Below are 21661 nucleotides of genomic sequence, written 5' to 3' on the forward strand. Positions count from 1 at the left end.
GTGTTAGGAGTATTCCAATTCTACTTGTTTAGTGATTTTAAAATATACAATGAATTATTGTTCACTATAGTTACACTACTGGAGCACTTATCAGCTTAATGCAAATTTGAAGTTATTCCACAAAAAAGATCTAAACGTGCTTATATATCACTAGTTCATGACACTTATAAACAAGGCTTTTACTCAGGTACTGAGAGTCACAGAGTCAAAGGGAAAGGTTCACTTCCTGGCCTTTACAAACTTATTTATGAATTACTGTATTACCCTCTTTAGAAACATGTGGTTCATATGCAAGGTGATCATATAATTTATCATCCAAACAGAGACATTTTTGAGAATGAAAGCTGAAGCTATTAACTAACAATCTGCCAAGACAACAAGTGTGAGCTGGGGAAATCTTAGGCAAATCTGGATGTATGATCACTTTATTTATAAATTACTATTCTGTTTTCACTCCCTCTGGCTTCATAACCTTCCCAACGCCTTGAAAATCTTCCTGAAAAGCAATTTGGAAATTTTTAGGAAATATGTAAATTCAGAAGAATGAAGGCAAAAAATAAAAAGGAGGAAACTAGCATAGGTGTACACTCCCAGACAAGATGGTACCCCTATCCAAGCAGCTACCTCAACACATACTGATTTTTTCACTTCACTTTGTTATACCATTTGAATTATTTGGCACTAATAAATATTTTCTTTAGGAAAGGCAATCCTTTCTAGGAGAATTCATTTATACAATAGCATGACATCCTTCAATTGGAATGTTTTCCAGTTGACATCTGGCAGATGAAAGGTACTGGAAAGAAAACAGATTTGCACAAATGCACACACGTGTGTGTTTTCCTGTATATCTAGATGGTGATGAACAAAAGAGATACAGGGGATTTCACCCTTTGGTGGTGAAAGATTGAACAGGATATCAAAACAAGGAATGAAGAATGAGAGCAAAAATTTCGAAGATTAACTTGTTTATTTCAAAATTTAAATCGAAGAGAGAAAAGGAATTACTTCTTGCTCAATTTCTGGTATCCTGTTTGGGAGGACAGAATTCAGGCAAATTCTATTATACTATGCTTGACCAGTATCACTGTTTATGGGTCTATTTTTAAAGGAAAATACATTCCAGGACCTTAACAACCACATATTTACTAATTTTTGGAATTTCACTCACTGATAAGGTTTCATAACCAATCAAGACAAAACTGATGGTTATGGTAGGGTAAGCTTGAATAAAGGGATCTAAGAACAAAGTTCAAAACTTCTAACTTTTGGTAGATATTCAGAAGCTAAGATGTGTGTGTGTCTGTGTGTGCATTTGTGTGTCTGTGTGTCCGTGTTTGTGTATGTGTGTGTCTGTGTGTTTGTATGTCTGTGTGTGGTTCTCTGTGTGTGTGTGCCTGTGTGTGTGTCTGTGTGTGTGTGTACATGTGTCTGTGTGTGCCTGTGTGTCTGTCTGTGTATATGTGTATGTGTCTGTCTGTGTATATGTCTGTGTGTGTCTTTGTGTGTGTGTCTGTGTGTATTTTAAAAGGACTCTTCCTTATCCATTTTTAAAACTTAAAAATCACATTTTAATTGGATTAAAAATTAAAATGGACCTTTTCTAATAGACATTTAGTATAAAAATATAATACTTAAAATTGTTATCAATAAACTAAGATAATTTATAATTAGAGTAAATGGTGACACACCAGGTAACAAGTAATGGATAAAAAAATAAATAGGAAATACCGCAAAATTCTGATACAGTCTAAGAAATATTCTAAGAGTTTTAATGTTTTAAATTATACCCTAATAAATAGGTGATCGTTTACATATATATTTAACTATTAGCTACACTTTTGTTTTTGTTTTTGTTTTTTGAGACAGGGTCCTACTGCCTCATCCAAGCTGGAATGCACTGGTGTGATCACAGCTCACTGCAGCCTGGAACTCCTGGACTCAAGTGATCTTCCATTTCAGCCTCATGAGTATCTGGGACTACAGGCGTGTGTCACCACACCCAGCTAATTTTTAAAATTTTTTGTAGAGACAGGGTCTCGCTATGTTGCACAGGCTGGTCTCAAACTTCTGGCCTTAAGCGATCCTCCCGCCTTATCTCCCAAAGCACTAGGATTACAGGGGTGAGCCACTGCGCCTGGCCTAAACACACTTTTGGTTAGAATATTTTATTCCATGAACATTCTGGAGTACTTTAATTATATGTTACTAAACTCCTGGGTGGATTATTTATGTACCTCAGAAAGAAACCATACACCCGGATGACAAACTGGTCAGTCGGTAGAGACCTGAATTTGCTATACCTTCTTGACTAGAATTCTGGTGCTCTAGACACAAGGTAGGCTGCAAGTGACTGCTATGTGTCTGCTTTCCCAGACTTCCCACTCTTAAAAAACTCCTTCCCTTACATCATTTATTTATTTATTTATTCAGTATTTGCTGAGAATCTAATGTTAGGCTCTGCAATGGTCACTGGGAATACCACAAGCCTTAGCTATACTAACCTATCTGGATTTCTTCCAATGTAGAGCTTTAAGGCTTTGCACATTCTGCTTCTACCTCCTAGAACATGCATCCCACTTTCCTTCCTCTTCAGCAGCTTCAACTAATTCTTCTGGATTTCATTCAGGACTCTTCTCTCCCAGAAGCCTTTCTGATTCCCAAAATCTGGGTAAATACACTGTCCCGTGTTTCCAGGGCACCAAATACTTACCATTATTTTTTCATGCATAAAACTATACTGTAGTTGTCCAAATTTGTATTTCTACTAAAATTATACATATACATGATTTAAAAAGTAAAACAGTAATAAAAAACTGCCATCCTCTGACATACTCCTCTCCATATCTGATTCCAATACTCAAGTCAATCCACTTTCAACTCTTTCAGCTATTTCTTTTACTATTTTCATTCTTCTAAATAAACATGCAGACAGAGCTATTTCCTGATTTAAAAATTTTTCACATTATCTTTTGACTCCCTAACATATTTATGATAATGTATTCATTATTCATAACTAAGTTCCATGGTACTATGATTCAATTTCCTTTTGTGTACAAATGTTTAGTATGACTTCCTTTTCATTTACCTAAGTTTTCTGTGATTCTATTTATTACTAGTTGACCCTCAAACACTATTCCAGATCTGTAAAACTCAATTCCTCTCAACCTGGTCCAAGACAGCAAGTAATCTATCAGTTCTTTAAAGAAAAATAACAAAACAAAACACCTATGACCTCCCATCTGCTCCAGTTTGAACTGGTTGCTCTCAAGGCCTGAGGCACAGCTGTTATCCTAAAGCTTCCCTTAGACTCTCTCCTGTGTTTGATCCTCTGATTCTCAGATCCCATCTCTCCCCTCTTCCTCTTTTCTTGGTTTACTTTTTTAATTGAGTAGTATACAGTCTCCAGCAATTTCCTGGTAAAAGATATAAGAGAAGTAAAGTTTGAGGCTTTGTCTGAGTGAAAATGTCTTTATTCTATTTTCATACTTAAGTTTTACTGGATATACAATTTTAAGTTGAAATTCATTTTCTTTCTCAAAATTGGCAAGACAATGTTTCACTGTCTTCTATTTTAGTATTGCAATTGAGAAGACCAATATAATTTTCATTCTTAGTCCTTTGAATGTAACCCTTCTTCTCTCTGGAAGCTTTAAGGATCTCCTCTTTTTCCAATCCTGATGCTGTGAATTTCCAATACTATACCATAATATGGATCTTCTTTCACTCACTTTGCTGGACCTCTGCGTAGTCCTTTTCAATATGTAACCTGTTATCTTTCACTACAGGAAAATTTCTAGTATTCTTTTTTTTTCTCTTACTGGAACTCCCATTAATCCAATGTTGGACCTCCTGGATTCTCTATTTTCTCTCCTATTGTCCAGTTTTATTTTAACTTTCTGTTTAGCATTCTAGGTGATATTGGCTACTTTATCTTCCAAACCTACTAAAGTTTTAAGTTCTTCTATCATGTCTTAATTCCAAAGAGCTCTTCTCTGAATCATCTTTTAACAAAATCCTTTTAATGGTTTCAATATTAATTCTGTTTTCCTCCAATTTCCTATTTTCTGTTTGTTTTTCTCTTTGGTTTTCATATGAGGTTTTCTTCAAGAGGCTAGCTATTGTCAATTGTATTATCAGAATGAGTTACTCAAAAAAGAATAGGAGCTTTTTGTTCACAACAGGGCTTCTCATCCAGTAAACCTCACTGTAGGGTCATAAGCAGTTAGGCTGATTTTAAAATTGAGGATCCTATATATCTGTATCTGTAGGTCTCTCTCTTGAATAAGCTTCTTCATCACAAAAGCATTTCACTAATTTCCTGCTTTGGGGTTTTAACCCTAGCTAACAGTTCATGACAACTAAGAGTTGTAAAGTGTCTAGGAATATTTTTCAGTCCAATGTCTTATTCTTATGCCCTAGAACCTCCTGTTCAAACTTCCATAAAAAACTTCCTATCTCTTGCAAGAATTTGGGAGAGACAATCTCCAGTTGTGCTGGGGCAGGTAAGGGTTCTGGGAATATAATTAATCCTAATTAAATCAGTTATCTTATTTTTAGCCACACCCCAAACTGCAGCATTCAAAGGTATCTAGAGTCTCCAAGTTCTAAGCTTTTCCAGGGTTCTTAGTGGAAATCATCTAACGACTGGCTTTCTTCACTGCAGGAATTTAAGGTTAGACTTTCTCAGGTACATTAAGACAGATATCACTTATACATCTGGTTGCTAGTTTCAAGTCTCCTAACATACTGTATTAGTCTGTTTTCATGTTGCTGATAAAGACATACCTGAGACTGGGTAATTTATGAAAGAGGTTTATGGACTTACAGTTTCACATGGCTGGGGAGGCTTCACAGTCATGGCACAAGGCAAAGAGCAGCAAGTCATGTCTTACATGGATAGTGGCAGGCAAAAAAAAAGAGAGCCTGTGCAGGAAAACTCCCCCTTATAATAACCATCGGATCTCATGAGACTTCCTATCACAAGAACAGCAGGGGAAAGACCTGCTCCCATGATGCAATTACCTCCCACCAGATCCCTCCCACAACACATGAGAATTCAAGATGAGATTTGGGTGGGGACACAGCCAAACCATATCATTCCACTCTTGGCCCCTTCCGAATCTCATGTCCTCACATTTCAAAAACAATCATGCCTTCCCAACAGTCCCCCAAAGTCTTAACTCATTTCAGCATTAACTCAAAAGTCCACAGTCCATAGTCTCATCTGAGACAAGGCACGTCCCTTCTGCCTATGAGCCTGTAAAATCAAAAGCAAGTTAGTTATTTCCTAGACAAAATGGGGGTATAGGCATTGGATAAATACAGCCATTCCAAATGGGAGACACTGGCCAAAACAAAGGGGATACAGGCCCCATGCAAGTTCGAAATCCAGCAGGGCAGTCAAATCTTAAAGCTCCAAAATGATCTCCTTTGACTCCATGTCTCACATCCAGGTCACGATGATATAAGAGGTGGGTTCCCATGGTCTTGGGTAGCTCCGCTCCTGTGGCTTTGCAGGGTAGACTCCCCCCGACTGCTTTCACAGGCTTGCGTTGGCTTTTCCAGGTGAACAGTGTAAGCTGTCAGTGGATCTACCATTCTGGGGTCTGGAGAACAGTGGCCCTCTTCTCACAGCTCCACTAGACAATGCCCCAGTAGGGACTCTGTGTGGGGGCTCCAACCCCACATTTCTCTTCCGCACTGCCTTAGCAGAGGTTCCCCGTGAGGGCCCCACTCCTGTAGCAAACTTCTGCCTGGACATCCAAGCATTTCTATACAACCTCTGAAATCTGGGTGGAGGTTCCCAAACTCTAATTCCTGACTTCTGTGCATTTGCAGGCTCAACACCACATGGAAGCTGCCAAGGCTTGGGGCTTGCACCCTCTGAAGCCATGGCCTGAGCTCTATGTTGGCCCCTTTCAGCCACAGCTGGAGCAGCTGCAACACAGGGCACCAAGTTCCTAGGCTGCACACAGCATGGGGACCCTAGGCCCAGCTCATGAAACCATTTTTTCTTCCTAGGCCTCTGAGCCTGTGATGGGAGGGGCTCCCACAAAGGTATTTGACATGCCCTGGGGACATTTTCTCCATTGTCTTGGGGATTAATATTCAGCTTCTCATTACTCATACAAATTTCTGCAGCCAGCTTGAATTTCTCCTCAGAAAATGAGATTTTCTTTTCTATCGCATTGTCAGGCTACAAATTTTCCAAACTTTCATGCTGTTTCCCTTTTAAAACTGAATGCTTTAAACAGCACGCAAGTCACCTCTTGAATGCTTTGCTGCTTAGAAATGTCTTCCACTAGATACCCTAAATTATCTCCCTCAAGTTCAAAGTTCCACAAATCTCTAGGGTAGGGTCAAAATTCCACCAGTCTTGTTGTTAAAACATAGTAACAGTCACCTTTGCTCCAGTTCCTCATCTCCATCTGAGATCACATCAGCCTGGATTTCACTGTCCATATCATTATCAGCATTTTGGTCAAAGCCATTCAACAAGTCTCTTGGAATATCCAAACTTTCCCACATTTTCCTGTCTTCTTCTGAGCTCTCCAAACTGTTCCAACCTCTGCCTGTTACCCAGTTCCAAAGTTGCTTCCACATTTTCTAGTATCTTTTCAACAATGTCCCACTCCCAGTACCAATTTACTTTATTAATCCATTTTCATGCTGCTGATAAAGACATACCTGAAACTGGGCAATTTACAAAAGAAAGATGTTTATTGGACTTACAGTTCCATATGGCTGGGGAGGCCTCACAACCATGGCAGAAGGCAAGGAGCAGCAAGTCACATCTTACATGGATGGCAGCAGGCAAATTAAGATAGCTTATGCAGGAAAACTCCCCTTTATAATAACCATCAGACTTTGTTAGATTTAGTCACTACCATGAGAACAGCATAAGAAAGACCTGTCCCATGATTCAATTACCTCTCAGTGGGTCCCTCCCACAACACATGGGAAATCAAGGAGAGATTTGGGTGGGGACACAGCCAGACCATATCATTCTCTAATTTTTTCCTTGCAAATGTATTATATTTTATTCCTCTACTCTCATTATGATACCGTTTCAAGGGGATAGGAGGGTAAATGTCAAATTTTAATTTGCTATATTTAACTAGAGTTCTTATAATTATTTCTTTTGCAAATTAAATATTTCAAATGTAGAGAAAGGCATAAAATATAGTAAACACCCATGCACACCCACCATGCAGACTAAGAAAATATTACAGATATGGTTGAACTATGCCTTTTGCTCTAATCCATTCCTCTTCTCAACCAGAGATAACCATTATCCTGAATTTAGTGTTTACTAATCCCATGCACATATTATTTTTACCATAGGTAGAATTCATGAGCATATAATTTTCTTAACATATTTGACATAGGAGTGTCATTTGTATCCTTGTATGACTTTTTTCATACCATATTGCGGACGGTTTTATAGATTTATCCAAAAATAAATGTAGTTTTAGATCATTCATTTTCATTGTTATACAAAATCCCACTGTGTGACTATACCATAATTCATCCATTCTTCTACTGATGGGCAAGTTTCCACTTTTTTACACAATTACATACCAGGCTTCCGTGAATAATCTTTTGTAAAAAAAAATTAATTGAGGCATAATATGAAGTGAATAAATCATAATATCAGCTCAGTGTGTATTTATATATGTATATACTCATGTAAGCCCCATCAAAATAAAACATTTCAAGGTCCCCAGAAGGCTCCCTTGGTTCACTTTCCCAGTCAAAATACTCTCCCTACCCAAAGGTAACCACCATTCTGACTTCCATCACCATAAATTAGTTTTGACTGTTACAGAAATTGGTAAGTGGAATAATAAAATATGTACACTTTTGATCTTTTTCATTCTTCATCATAGCTGAAGTGATTATTGTAAAATCATCATAAATTCATCCAAATTTTTGCATGTAGTTTTTCTTTTTTTAAATCGTTGCATAGTATTACAGTGTATGAGTATACATTAATTTATTTATCCATTTGACTGCTGACAAGACACTTGGGTTGTTTCCAGTTCTTGGATATTATAAATAAAGTTGCTATAAATATTCTTGCACATTGCATTTGGCAAACATATAAATTCATTTCTTCTGGGTAAATTAGAGTAGAGCTGATGAGTCATAAGGTAGACTATATTTAGCTTTAGTACATCACCAAACAGTTTTCCAGAATGATTTTATTAATTTACACTGCCACCAGCAACAAACGTTATCATGTGTTCCACTCCATCATCAAGGTTTGGTTTTATCAGTTTTTAAAACTTTTAGCCATTTTATCAGATGTGCAGTGATATTTCACTTAGGTATTAATTAATATTTCTCTGATGATGACTAATGACACTGAAAATCTTTTTATATGCATATTGGCCATTTAGATACCTTTTTCCAGTGCTTGTTGAAATCTTTTGCCCATTTTAAAAGTGGGTTTTTTGGTCTGTTTTTTGGTAACAAGTTGACATATTCACCTACTATATAATTCACACACTTAACGTGCACAATGTTTTTTTCTATGGATATGTGCAGCCATCACCACAATCAATTTCAGAATATTTCAACACCACAAAGGTATTTCATACCTTTTGTCCATGACTACCCAATCTCCAATAACCCCAGCCCTAGGCACCCAATAATCTACTTTCTGTTTCTATGGATTTGCCTATTCCAGACATTTCAAACCATTGGAATCATGTGGTATTTGTTTTTTTGTGGCTGGCTTATTTGACTTAGCATAATGTTTTCAATTATGATACTTGCTGTAGCATCTATCAGTACTTCATTCCTTTTTATGGCTGAATAACATTCCATTTGGGGAAATCCCAAATTTTATATATCCATTCATCAGCTAATAGACATGCAATTTTTTTTCCACTTTGTGGCTATTGGGAATAATGCTTCTGTGAACATGTGTGCAAATGTTTATGTAGAGTGTAGTTTCCATTTTCTTGGATATATACATAAGAGTAGAAATACTGAATCATGGTAACTCTATGTTTAACCTTTTGAAGAACGGCCAGACTGTTTTTCAAATTGGTTGCAATATTTTACGTTCCTTGCAACAGTATATGAAGATTTCCATTTCTCCACATTCTCACTCACATTTGTTATCATCTGTCTTTTTTTTTTTTATCATATTCATCCTAGTGAGTGTAAAGTGGTTATCTATTTCTGGCACTGACATGAATTTCTACAATAAACAATAATGCTGAAGATCTTTCCATGTCCTTGTTGCCCATTCATAGATTTTCTTTGGAGTAATGTCTGTTTAGATCTTTTGCCCATTTAAAAAAGTAGGTTATTTATCTTTTTATTATTGAGTTATAAGAATTCTTTATAGATTCTAGATGCAAGACCTTTATCAAATATATGATATGCAAATATCTTGTGCTTTCATTTTCTTGATGATGTCCTCTGAAGTAAAAAAGTTTTTAAATGATGAAGTCCAATGTATCTTTTTCTTTAGCTGCTTGAGCTTTTGATGTCATAGCTAAGAAACCATTGTCCAAAGTCATAAAGACTTACTTCTATGTTTTAAGCATTTTATATTTTTCTCACATTTAGATCTGATTCATTTGGAGTTAACATTTGTGTATGGTGTGAGAGAGGGGACTAACTTCATTCTTTTGAATGTGAATATCCAGTTGTACCAGCACCGTTTGTTGAAAACTATTCTTTCACTACTGAGTTATGTTGATGCCCTTGTCAAAAAATCACCTGACTACAAATGTGAAGGTTTTTACCTGGACTCTCCTTTCTATTTCATTCATTTATATGTATATTCTTACCACACTGTCTTACTATAATTACTATAACTTAATATTATTGTAAGTAACAACTTATTGCTGCTTTGTAGTAAGTTTTGAAATTGGAAAGTTTAAGTATTCCAACTTTGTTCTTGGCCAAGATTGTTTTGGCTATTCTGTGTTCTTTTAATTTCACATGAATTTAAGGATAAGCTTGTCAATTCCTGCAAAGACAACAGCTAAGATTTTGGTAGAGATTGTGTTAAACCTATAGATCAATTTGAAGAGCACTGCTGTCTTAACAATATTAAGTCTTGTAATCCATGACCATAAGATATCTTCCCAGTTATTACATCCTCTTTAATTTGTTTCAACAACGTTTTATGATATTCAGATTATAAGTTTTACACTTCTTTTGTTAAATTTATTCCTATTTAATTCTTTCTGATTCTATTATAAATGGAATGTTTTGTTCATTTTGTTTTTGGGTTGTTTATTCCAAGTGCACAGAAATTCAGTCGAGTTTTTGTATTAATCTTATAATCCTGCAAGCTTACTGATGTTGTTAGTTCTAACAGTTTCTCAGTGGATCCTTAGGGATTTCCTATACATAAGACCATGTCATCTGCAATTACAGTTGTAATCCCTTTATTCCTAGATTCTTTTTTTTAAAAATCTGGATGCCTTTTTTTTTTTTGCCTATTTATCTCGCTAGAACCCCAGTACAATATTTAATAGAAGAGAAAGGAGTAGCCATCCTTGTCTTACTCTCGATCATAAGAGAAAGCACTTATAAGATGTTGGAATCCATTTTGTTTGTTTTTTTGTTTTTTAGCTTTTACATCTATTAAGACCCTAGTACTAGTCAAAGAACAGAGAGAAAAAGAATAAAAAACAAATAGAGCTGCAGAAAAAATGCAGGAAATTTGTATGTTAAAATCTAATTTCCAGTGTGATGGTTTTAAGAGAGAGGGCCTTTGGGAGAGAATTATAAGGGGGATTAGTGCCCTTATAAAAGGTGCCCTTATAAAAGTGGCAAAGAACCTAGCTGAATTATTGTTTGTGTCCTACTGTTTTGTAAAAAAGAATTTGTAAGGAATGACATAGAATATTTGGCTGAATACATTTCTTTCTTTTATTTTTTGAGACGGGAGTCTTGCTCTGTCGCCCAGGCTGGAGCACAGTGGCGCGATCTCGGCTCACTGCAACCTCTGCCTCCCAGGTTCATGCAATTCTGTCTCAGCCTCCAGAGTAGTTGAGATTACAGGTGCGTGCCACCACGCCTGGCTAAATTTTGTATTTTTGGTAGAGACAGGGTTTCACCATATTGGTAAGGCTGGTCTTGAACTCCTGACCTCAGGTGATCTACCCACCTTGGCCTCCCAAAGTGCTGGGATTACAGGTGTGAGCCACCATGCCCAGCTGGCTGAATAAATTTCTAAACAAAATAATGGCTTGGTTTCCCTTGAATGTTTATAATAATAAAATGTAAGAAGAAAAATGATTTAAAGACAAAATGGTCAATCAAAAGGAAAGAGAACTTAAAGGTTTGAAAAATTATCAGCCTTTCCATATTGTAAAAAATGAGAAAGTGTGTTCAGGAGAGAACACAAAAGGTGTGCCTGGACTGGCAGGGACAAGGAAAAAATGACCCTGAAAGTGTATCACAGATCCTTGGGGCTGTCTCCTATTCTGTCTCCCAGGCCCAGAGTGCAAGGGCCTGGAAGAAAGAATGATTTCAAAGGAAGGGCCATGGGTACTCACAGGACCCTAGCACTTGCTGCCTGGCCCTGCCTTAATACTCCACTCCCCACATTCTCACGCAGTACTCCTTGGCTGCCCCAGGTGCAGTTCCATTTTCAAAAATAGAGCTGCCTGGAGCTTCAGGTGTACAACTCAGACAGAGGGTTGCTGTGAGGACAGGGCCACCAGAGAAAGTCCCCACTATGGCAATGCTTAGAGGAGTCATGGGGGCAGAGTCATTCATCTCTGGAACTCTAGACTAAAAGACCCACTGGCATGTGATTCCATCCTGGGAGAGCAGCAGGCACCCAACTTCAACATATGAGAACTCTACCACCTAGAGTCTTGGGAGCCTAATCCCTACCCCAGTGTGTTCAGAAGGTAGGACGTTAAGTCAGAGAAGATTATTCTGGAGCCTGAAGATTTAATGTCGCCTTATTAAGTTTTGGACCTGTTCGACACCTGTCATTTCTTCCTTCATTCCTGTTTCTCCCTTGTGGAATGGCAAGGTCTATCCTGTGCCTGTCCCACCATTGTATTCTGGAAGCATATGATGTTATCTAGGTTCACAGCTAGAGGGGTAATTTGGCTCAGAATGAATCACTGTGGAGTCTCAACCATATCTCATTTAGATGATATTTACATGAAACTCTAGGCTTCGGACTTTGGAGCTGATCGTAGGATAAACTAAGACTTTGGGGACTAAACTAGAATGGAATGCGTGTTTTGCATATGAGAAGGACATGCACTTTGTGGGGCAAGAGTGTGAAATGCTATGGTCTGAATGTTTGTGTCCCTGACAAAATCATATGTTGAAATCTAATTCCCAGCATGATGACATTAAGAGGTAGGGCCTTTGGAGACTAAAATTAGGTCATGAGGGCAGAGCTCTCATGGATGAGACTAGTGTCCTCATAAGAGGTCTAAGAGAGTTTGTGTGCCCTTCCCACTATGTGAAAACACAGAGAGATGGCACCAACTATGAAAACAGAAAAGGGCTCCTACCAGACACAAAATCTGCCAGCCTTGATCTTGAACTTCTCAGGCTCTCAAACTGTGAGAAACAAATGTTTGTTGTTTATGGTATTTGTTAACAGCAGCCCAGAGGACTAAGACCATGTTTACTGGCCATTGTGATTTCTTCTTCTGTGAAGTGTTTATTCATGTATTTTGGCCATTTTACTACTAGGTAGCTTTTCTCTTATTTATTCACAGAAATTATATAACCAAATGTTGATTCTCTATAAGTTACATGTCTTAGGAATGTATTCCCACAGCTTTTATTACTTTGTCTATTGTGTCTTCTGATTCACAGGAGTTTTTACTTTTAATATGGGTAGAAGTTACCAACTTTTGAGTTTAGAGCTTAGTCTTTTTATGTCTTAAAAAATTCTTCCCTATCCCTAAATCATAATATTCTGCTTTTCATATTTAGAGTCTGTCTTCTACTAGAAATTGATTTTTGCATGATATGAAGTCATAATCCGAATTTTCACATACAGATAACCAAAAATCCCAGCAGTATGTATTTAATAGTCTGGTCTTCATTTCATCATATGCTGTTTAAATGCATATATGAATCAATTTTATAATTTTTTTCCTTATTTGCCCATGTTCCCTTTAACTAAAAACTTACAGGGGAGATGGATGATCCTATTCACTTTTGCAACCCTGGCATTAATACATAGTGGTTACTTATCAATAGTCACTGAGTAATGAACAGGAATAAACCAAAGGAAAAAAGGCAGCAGCACATATGAATCATGTCATAAAGTGGAATGAAAAGAAATGATTTCAAAGGTAGGCAAAGTTTCATCATAAGCAAGAATTCATTTTATAAGTAACGAGAAACCAATAAAAAAATTTAAGCAGAAAAATTGCACAGGAAAAAATTTTCTTAAAGACTGGCAAAACTTAAAAGTCTGACAAAAGCACATATAATGACAATAGAAACAGACATCTATTCTGCTGGGGGAGAGGAAATAAACTGTTATAACACTTAGGAAGGCAACCTAATAATATCTAATAAAGCTTAAGATATGTACATTTTACAGCCCAGCAATTCTACTATTTATCTTCACAAAACTCTTACATATGCATGAGGAGGCAGATACAAGAATATTTACTGCAGTATTGATTGTAAAAATTGAAAATCTGGAAACGATCTAACATATCAACAATAAAATGAATGTATAATGGCAGAATAATACACTCTAATACCACTCAATAATTAAAATAATTAGAACTATATGTGTCATCATGAATAAATCTCAAAAATAGTGATCAAAAAAGATGAATTCTGGCCAGATGTGGTGGCTCATGTCTGTAATCCCAATACTTAGGGAGGCTAAGGTGGGTGGATCACCTGAGGTCAGGAGTTCGAAACCAGCCTGGCCAACATGGTGAGACCTCATCTCTACTAAAAATACAAAAAAATTAGCCAGGCGTGGTGGCGCATGCCTGTAATCCCAGCTACTTGGGAGGCTGAGGCAGGAAAACCACTTGAACCTGGGAGGCGGAGGTTGCGGTGAGTCAAGATGGCGCCATTGCACTGCAGCCTGGACAACAAGAGTGAAACTCCACCTCAAAAAAAAAAAAAAAAAAAAAAAAAATTCCTAAAGATCCAAAACTGCATAATACTTTTGTATAAAGTTAATAGTGCTTTATTTTGTTTTTAAATACACAGAAATGTAGAAAACGTACAAAATCATGGATGAGAATAATACTAAATTTAGGACAGTGGTTACTTTGGGGCAAGAAGCTAGAGAAGTGAAATCAGAGCAGCAACAGGATTATTCAGGTTTAACTCAAAAATATACAGATCTGAAGCAAATATAGCAAAGCATTAAGACTTGACAAAACTGAATGATGGGCATATGAGTGTTCATTACATTATTCTCTTTAGTTTTCTAATAAAAAATACTCTGGTGGCAGTATGGAAAATAGGCTAGAGTGGGGAGAAGCAAAATGGAAACAAAGAGGGCAAGTAGAATACTTTTGAAATTCCATGGGAAATGACAAGCAGTGAGAATGAGGCTAAAAAGAAAGGGGCAGAAGAAAGGAGTACACCTGAGAGATACTCCAAAAGTAAAATTCACAGGATGAGGTGACAGATTGGATACAAGAGGTACAAAAAGGAAATTCAATGTCATTCTTCTTTAAAATATGGGAAGTAGGAAGAGAGAGTTCTAAAAGATAGTGAGTTCCTTTTTGGAAGTAAGTTTGAAGGGCCCATTCAACATCCCAGTGGAAAGATCCAATAGAAAGGAGGCAATATACCAAAGTGGTGAGCAGCTCAGGCTCTGCAGTCAGGTGCCTAGGGTTCAAATCCAGGTTGAACCACTTAAACACATTAGTTAACCACTCTAAACCTCAATTTCCATGTCTACAGAAAGAGAGGATGCAAACAAAATCGCTATTTTCATAGCATTTTTGTGAGAATGAAATTATATAATGCCTTTCAAGTTCTGAGCAAAGTATCTGACACAGACTTACTGCTCAATAAATGCCTATGGCTACTATTTACAACATTCTTTCTCAGGTGTAGGACTTCTACCACATACATCACTTAGGACGCTTTAGTAATTCCACCTTGGTTCCTAAAGAACTTATTTCTATAAATTATATTCTGTTGTCTATACAGGCCTTTATAAAATGTTCATGATGCTTAATATTATACCTTATTTATAACTGCTGAATAATTTCACTCAAGTCAGCATCATTTTCCAACTCAAGAATATATCCTTTATTACCTGAAAGTATTATACATGAGATCTAGGCTGAATTCCTATAGAATTCTACTAAATACACACATTCAACAGTAAGTTGAAAGCATACAAACAATACATAAATGCCAGGCTCTTTCAGATAACAATAAACAAGGCAGAAATAGTACTAACCAAAATTATAGTCTATTCACTAACAAGTAATTACAAAGCAGTGTAATAAATATTAAAACAGCGAACAAATGGGTGCTACAGAACACAGACAAAAAGAACACTCTCAGAATTTGAGAGTTAAGAAGGGGATCCTGAAGGATGGGGTCTCTGATGACAATAAGTAGTTGGCAGAATAAGGCAGAGAAGTGAAAGCTCGATTAAAAAAAAAATAGTGTCTTAACCCATTTATGCCTGAGGTTGGAATTTTTTGAATTTTTGCAATCAGACCTTGGTGATGACCTTGAGCAGTAGGATATAAATAACTCCCACATGCTTAGCATTCCAATAATGGAACACTAGGCACAATTAAGCAGGGAGAACACTTTCTTCTAATATCTGGAATTAACAGAGAGCACAGACTGCTGAAGAACCTGAAATAAGTTCACCAGACAAAGTATGCAGTGCAAATATGGTGTACTGAAGTATGAAGCTGGTGACATATGCAGAAAAGAGACTGGGAAGAACCTTGAAGTCATATTCTATATGACACAATTAAATGAGACTGTTTAAAAGTGCTTAGCACTGTTCCTGGTACAAAATAAGCACACATTAATTGTTAAACATTCATTTGCTATTATCTAGTACTCTCCCACTTTTCCAATACACCCACCAAGAAATATGTTCCACCCACTCTTCCTTACATAGTTGGTTGCTAAAACAATTGTATATATAGTACTTATGAAATGTCTCAGAGAGTCTGTTCTTTCATTAGTAAAATGAGGACATTAATACCAATCTTGCAAGCCTACTGTAAGGAATAAAACTAGCGTGAAGAGTTCGAGAAGAGTGACGGGACACATAATTGAGGACTTCCGAAAATGATTTCTATTAAGACAGATGGGCAGGTAAGTCAGAGAAACCAAAAAGTAGGAAGATTTAGTTTTACTCTGGGGTTATGCAATAGAAATGCCTTAGAAATTTTGTCACCTTAGGACTAACTTTCTTTAATAGGGTAAGATACACACACCAACAATGTTAAAGTTACAATAAAGGAGTCAATACCATTCTGATGACGTTTACTTCCTAAAGCGCAAGCTTTTTCAAAAACGAAAAACTAATCTGTAATTCGCTTTTTTTCACAATTACCTTATATTAAAAGTTTTGAAACAAAATCCGAAATCCCATAGCCCTAAAACAACTAGTCTCATTTTACATATTTCCTCCTAGGTGCCTTCAAAACAATAATTAGAAGGCTTTTCTACTCCATATTATACTGTTTTGATTTAAGACCTATACCAAATTGATATTGTATTAGCAATATTTTGAGAGTAACCCTTTTGCGAAAGCAAAGATACTCTCTGGACATATTAAATAAGAAAATTTATCATCATTTGATTTATATTCAATCTTCAAGTATCACATCTGGGATTATTAAAAAGGCACCCTGTTATATAAATTTTATAGTATGTAATTATTGTCTGATTCTAAGTTGTCTTACTGACAACCTAAAACATTTATTTCTAGCTACTCTTTTTCTTCCAAATGGTCTCATTTGGTGGCAGCTAAATTCTAAGAGAATTTTACTGATATTAATCCTAAATGACAATATCATAATATATTTGAGAAAGAAAGTATCAAATGGCATCATTTCCTTAAAAAAGAATATTTTACCTGAAATAAACTAAAGGATAATCTTAAAATCAAACAAAATATTTTTTCACACTACTACACAATTATTATTATCAGAAAATCCTAAGTAAACTGAAGGTTAAATTTCCTAAAACAGCTAAAATGAGTATAAAAAGTTTATTTTGGAATTTTCAAATAAAAAATCCTACAACATTACTAAAACAAACTGCAAGTTCAAAAGAAATGAGAATATCCTTAGAACTTCTTATGGAGAAGATTTTACTCAGTGTCAGTATCTAATGCTACTAAATATCTGCTTAGGGTTCACATAAATGCCCTTAATAATCTTTCATTATACTTTCAGGTCAAGTCATCTTAACTTGCTGATGCTAAACATTCAATTATACTATGAGTATTCCTAACATTAAGGTTATTTGCAGTCTCTTAAGGACACATCTGATTTTCCTAGTCCTCGTTATTTAATCATGTACAAATGCCAAGAAATTAGTGAAATATACTGGAAGCCATATAAATAAATAAGTGTCCAAAAAACCCCGGAACTACTAAAAAAGCAAATCTTATGCTTTCCGTCTTGAAATACAAAAAGGCAAAACTGATTAGTGTTTAAAATAATCTCAACTATTTAGTGACCATCCATGTAAAACATATTCACTACCTCTCTGCCAGTCAATCTTTAAAGAAAATGGTAAACTAGGTATAAAACAAGCAACTTAATTTTACATTGCACTTCAACACCAGTTCATCAACTGATTAATCAATTACACGTCTTACGTAGAAATTTCTCAAATACATCATTCAGTTATATATGTACATCTTTCTTCATCTCCAATAACATGTTTTAAACTCTCTAGTAGTAAAAACCTACCTTTGAGGTTCTTTGAAGTTGATCACCAACATATGTTTTACGAAACTGATCCAAGAACCACAGAATTGCAAGCTCTATTTTCTCATTAGAACATCGAGGCAATCCGGTGTCCATTAAAGATATAAGCTGAAAAACTCTTCATGAAGGGAAAATAAAAAAAAAGCTTCAGTACAAAACCTTAGAGAAACAACATTAAAATATTTACCATAAATGTAATATAACATATAATCACTGTAAAAAGTGGGAAAATACAAAAACGTATAAAGAAAATATTTTTTGAATCATCTGATATCCCACTACTGAGAGATATTACAACTTGGTCTAATTCCTTTTAGCCTTTTTTTCCTAAGACATACACATACACGCATAGAGATGCAAAACTCTGTATGTATATACAGATATTATTTTACTAAAAACTGATAAATGCATGGCATACACATAAAAAACCCTATACATAGATATAAATTTTTAGTAAAAGAAGAATGATATCAAGTATGCAGTCTTGTATTTCACCTTTTTACTTAATCTTATATTTCTAAATAATTAAATATCTTGCGGTCATGACTCAAAGTCCAAAAAAATATCAAGAGGTACATCTATCAAAAGTTATATCCCGCCCTTAATGAATAATAAAATTTTACCCTAAATAAACTACAAGGTGATCTTAACAAAATCAAATATTCCCAACAGCAGTTAAACTATTATTAAGAGAAAATCATAACTTTTCTATTTATTATTATTCAAAACTATTATTATTAGAAAATTATAAACGAACTGAAGATTATGTTAAATTTCCTACAGAAAAAGCTTAATTCAATATAATGAAAAACTTAGTGCAGAACCTCAAAAAAAATCCTTCAATATTATCTATTTTCATTAAAATTTTCTGGTGGATGACCGCCAAGTACCTTGTGCTAACAAAATCAATATAATATAATAATTTTTCGAGACAGAAGTAGAGGTTGTTGAGGAAGCAGTACCCTTTTCTAATTTGCACAAAGGCAGCTCTGCCTAGCCCTGACCCACCCAGTTTCTTCCATATAAGCACACATGAACATATATACACACATTATTAATAGTTTATATGTCCTTCCAGAGAATTTTTTATGTATGTACAGGCAAATATGACTAGAGATTCTCCTCTCAACCCTTCTGAACACACAGAACTTATTATCTACATGGTTCTAAGCTTAGCTTTTTCCATTTAACAATCAATCTCAGAGCTCTTTACACATCAGACATAAGGAGGTTCCTCATTCTCTACTGAAGCTGCTTAACATTTCATTATATGAATACACCATAATATTTTCAAACATTCCCCTACTGATGGACACTAAGGTTGTTTATAATTTTTTGCTGTTACAAAATGCTGAAATTAACAATCTTGCATATGTCATTTCACACATGTCCATCTATAACATACATTTAAAAAAGTCAAGCTACTCACTCGAACAGCATAAATTATTATAATTTTGATAGCTATTACCAAAGTGCACTCCATAAAAATTGAAATAATTTATACTCTTACCATCACTCCATAAAAGTGTCTATATACACACAGACAAGATAATTCAGGATGACAGAAAATTAGAATTTCTGGAAAGTTGAAAAATGGCATCTCAGTGTATTTTAATTTGTATAGCTCTTACGTATGCGAGGTTAAAATTTTTCCATGTCATTTTCTGTGACCTGTTTGCTCATATCCTTTGCTGATTGTTTTTCTATTTGGTTGTCTTTTAATTACTGAGTTTTACAAATTATTTATATGTCAGAGGGTTGACCCCTTTGTCTATAATTGAACTGTAAACAATTTTGTGTTTCATTTGTCTCTTGACTTTATGACAAGGGTCCCCAAACCCTGGGCTGCAGACCGGTACTAGTCCGTGGCCTGTTAGGAACCAGGCTGCACAGCAGGAAGTGGGCAATGAGCAAGCAAGCATTATCGCCTGAGCTCCACCTCCCGTCAGATCAGCTGCAGCACTAGATTCTCACAGGAGTGCAAACCCTACTGTGAACTGTGCATGCGAGGGATCTAGGTTGTGTGCTCTTTATGACAATCTAATGCCTGGTGATCTGAGGTGGAACAGTTTCATCCTGAGACCATCCCTGCCCCGGTCCATGGAAAAACTGTCTTCCACTAAACCAGTCCCTGGGGACTACTGCTTTATAATGTTTAAATGCCATGCAGAAGTTTTTGTTATTGTTTTTCTCATGTAGAAAATTTGTTCAATTTTTTCTTTCATGGATTTTGCATAATAGCAAGGTCTTACCTGAATCAGGTATTTTTGTGATTCTTTTCTACATTTACCTCTATGATACACTGAGATTCATCTTGATTATACAGTGTGAGACAAAGAGCTAACATTATTTTTTAAAGATGCCTACCCAGTTGTTTCAAAAGCATTTATTTCCTGTAGAGACTATCTTTTGTTCACCATTATGAAGTATTTATCATATATACTAGGATTCACTTATGCATTCAGAACACTTACTGAACCTTTTATTGTTTTCTACAATCCATCACACTAAATATATCTTGACCAATTATTTTTACCACGTTATTAAATAATTTTCCAAAGCACTGTTTTTAATGGTTGCATAAAATTAAGGCTACATCAAAATTTAATCATCTTATTTTGGATAAAAATTCATATTTCTAAGTAAAACATAACTACTTTCTCCTCCTTTACCCTCAATGACTTCTCGAAACAAAACATCTAGGTCACAGCACACGAAAATTTTTAGAAACTGGCTAAGTATTGCCAACATGTTAAGAAAAAATATTTTGACAAGCATTTTTATAGTGATTATTTCCTATATTTATACATAAAGCTCCTTATTTAAAAGTACCCTTTGCATACCAAATATCCTCAGTACTGCTAAGATTTATGGAGAACTTGTTGAGGAATTAGATTTAAGAATTAGATTATTATAAACAGGTTTTCAGGGTTTTTTCCTAATAGGATGTGTGATATGTTTATCTTCTAATTTTGAGAGGAGGAGTAAAGCAAAATTTTAAAATCTGTGTACTGGTGAATTAGCAGATTATCGGAGTAAGTTTTAGTTAAATAAATAGATATATACATCAAACTTCATCTCTGGAGCCAAGTGATTTGTCAAGTGGCTTAAATAAGGTATATCCTGCTTTTAAATTCTTCATTGCATAGGATCTCCCTTCTCCTACTCAAGTTCTTTGTTGATTTTATGCACTTTCTCTTGTTTACTTTTATTTCCTTTTTATAGCACACATTCCCAAATTCAAAGAAGAGTGGAACAAAAAGTTTGTTGGGGTGCCTTTACAACTCATTTTAAGCTGGTGATCTGCATTTGCCTAAGAGGCAATGACATCCCCACCAGGAGGAGAGTAGGAATGAGTTCCCAGCAGGGTACACGATCCATTTGTCCAGGAAGTTTTAGCAGTTGTACAGGTTCAGCTGCAAGTGTATGAAATCCAAAATAACAATGGCTTAAATAATACAGATGTTTATTTCTCTCTCAAGCAAAAATCCAGGGTAGTTCCCTAAAGCTAGCTGGTGCTCCATGATGCATCAGGGGCTCAGGTTCCTTCCATCTTGTTGTTACACTTGCCTCCACAAGCACTTTGTGGTCTAAGGTAGCTTCTTCAGCTCCACCCATTAGGTCTACATATATTACAAATAACACGTTCATTTACATTCAGAACATAATCACTTTGCCATACCTAGCTGCAAAACAACCTAGAAAATCTAGTCTTTATTCAGAGTGGCCATTTGCTC

The 21661-nt window shown here is 35.7% G+C and overlaps 1 protein-coding gene across 1 annotated transcript in view; it reads right to left on the reverse strand.

The window, feature by feature from the left end:
* RANBP17 (RAN binding protein 17) overlaps positions 1 to 21661 on the reverse strand; it is a 431538-nt gene that overhangs the window by 308574 nt on the left and 101303 nt on the right. The window contains exon 14 of the mRNA XM_003273231.3: positions 17907 to 18042. Within this exon, the coding sequence (XP_003273279.1) occupies positions 17907 to 18042 (136 nt within the window). The remainder of the gene's footprint in view (positions 1 to 17906; positions 18043 to 21661) is intronic.

Source organism: Nomascus leucogenys, chromosome 2 (assembly GCF_006542625.1).
Source record: "Nomascus leucogenys isolate Asia chromosome 2, Asia_NLE_v1, whole genome shotgun sequence".
Taxonomy (NCBI): Eukaryota; Metazoa; Chordata; class Mammalia; order Primates; family Hylobatidae; genus Nomascus; species Nomascus leucogenys.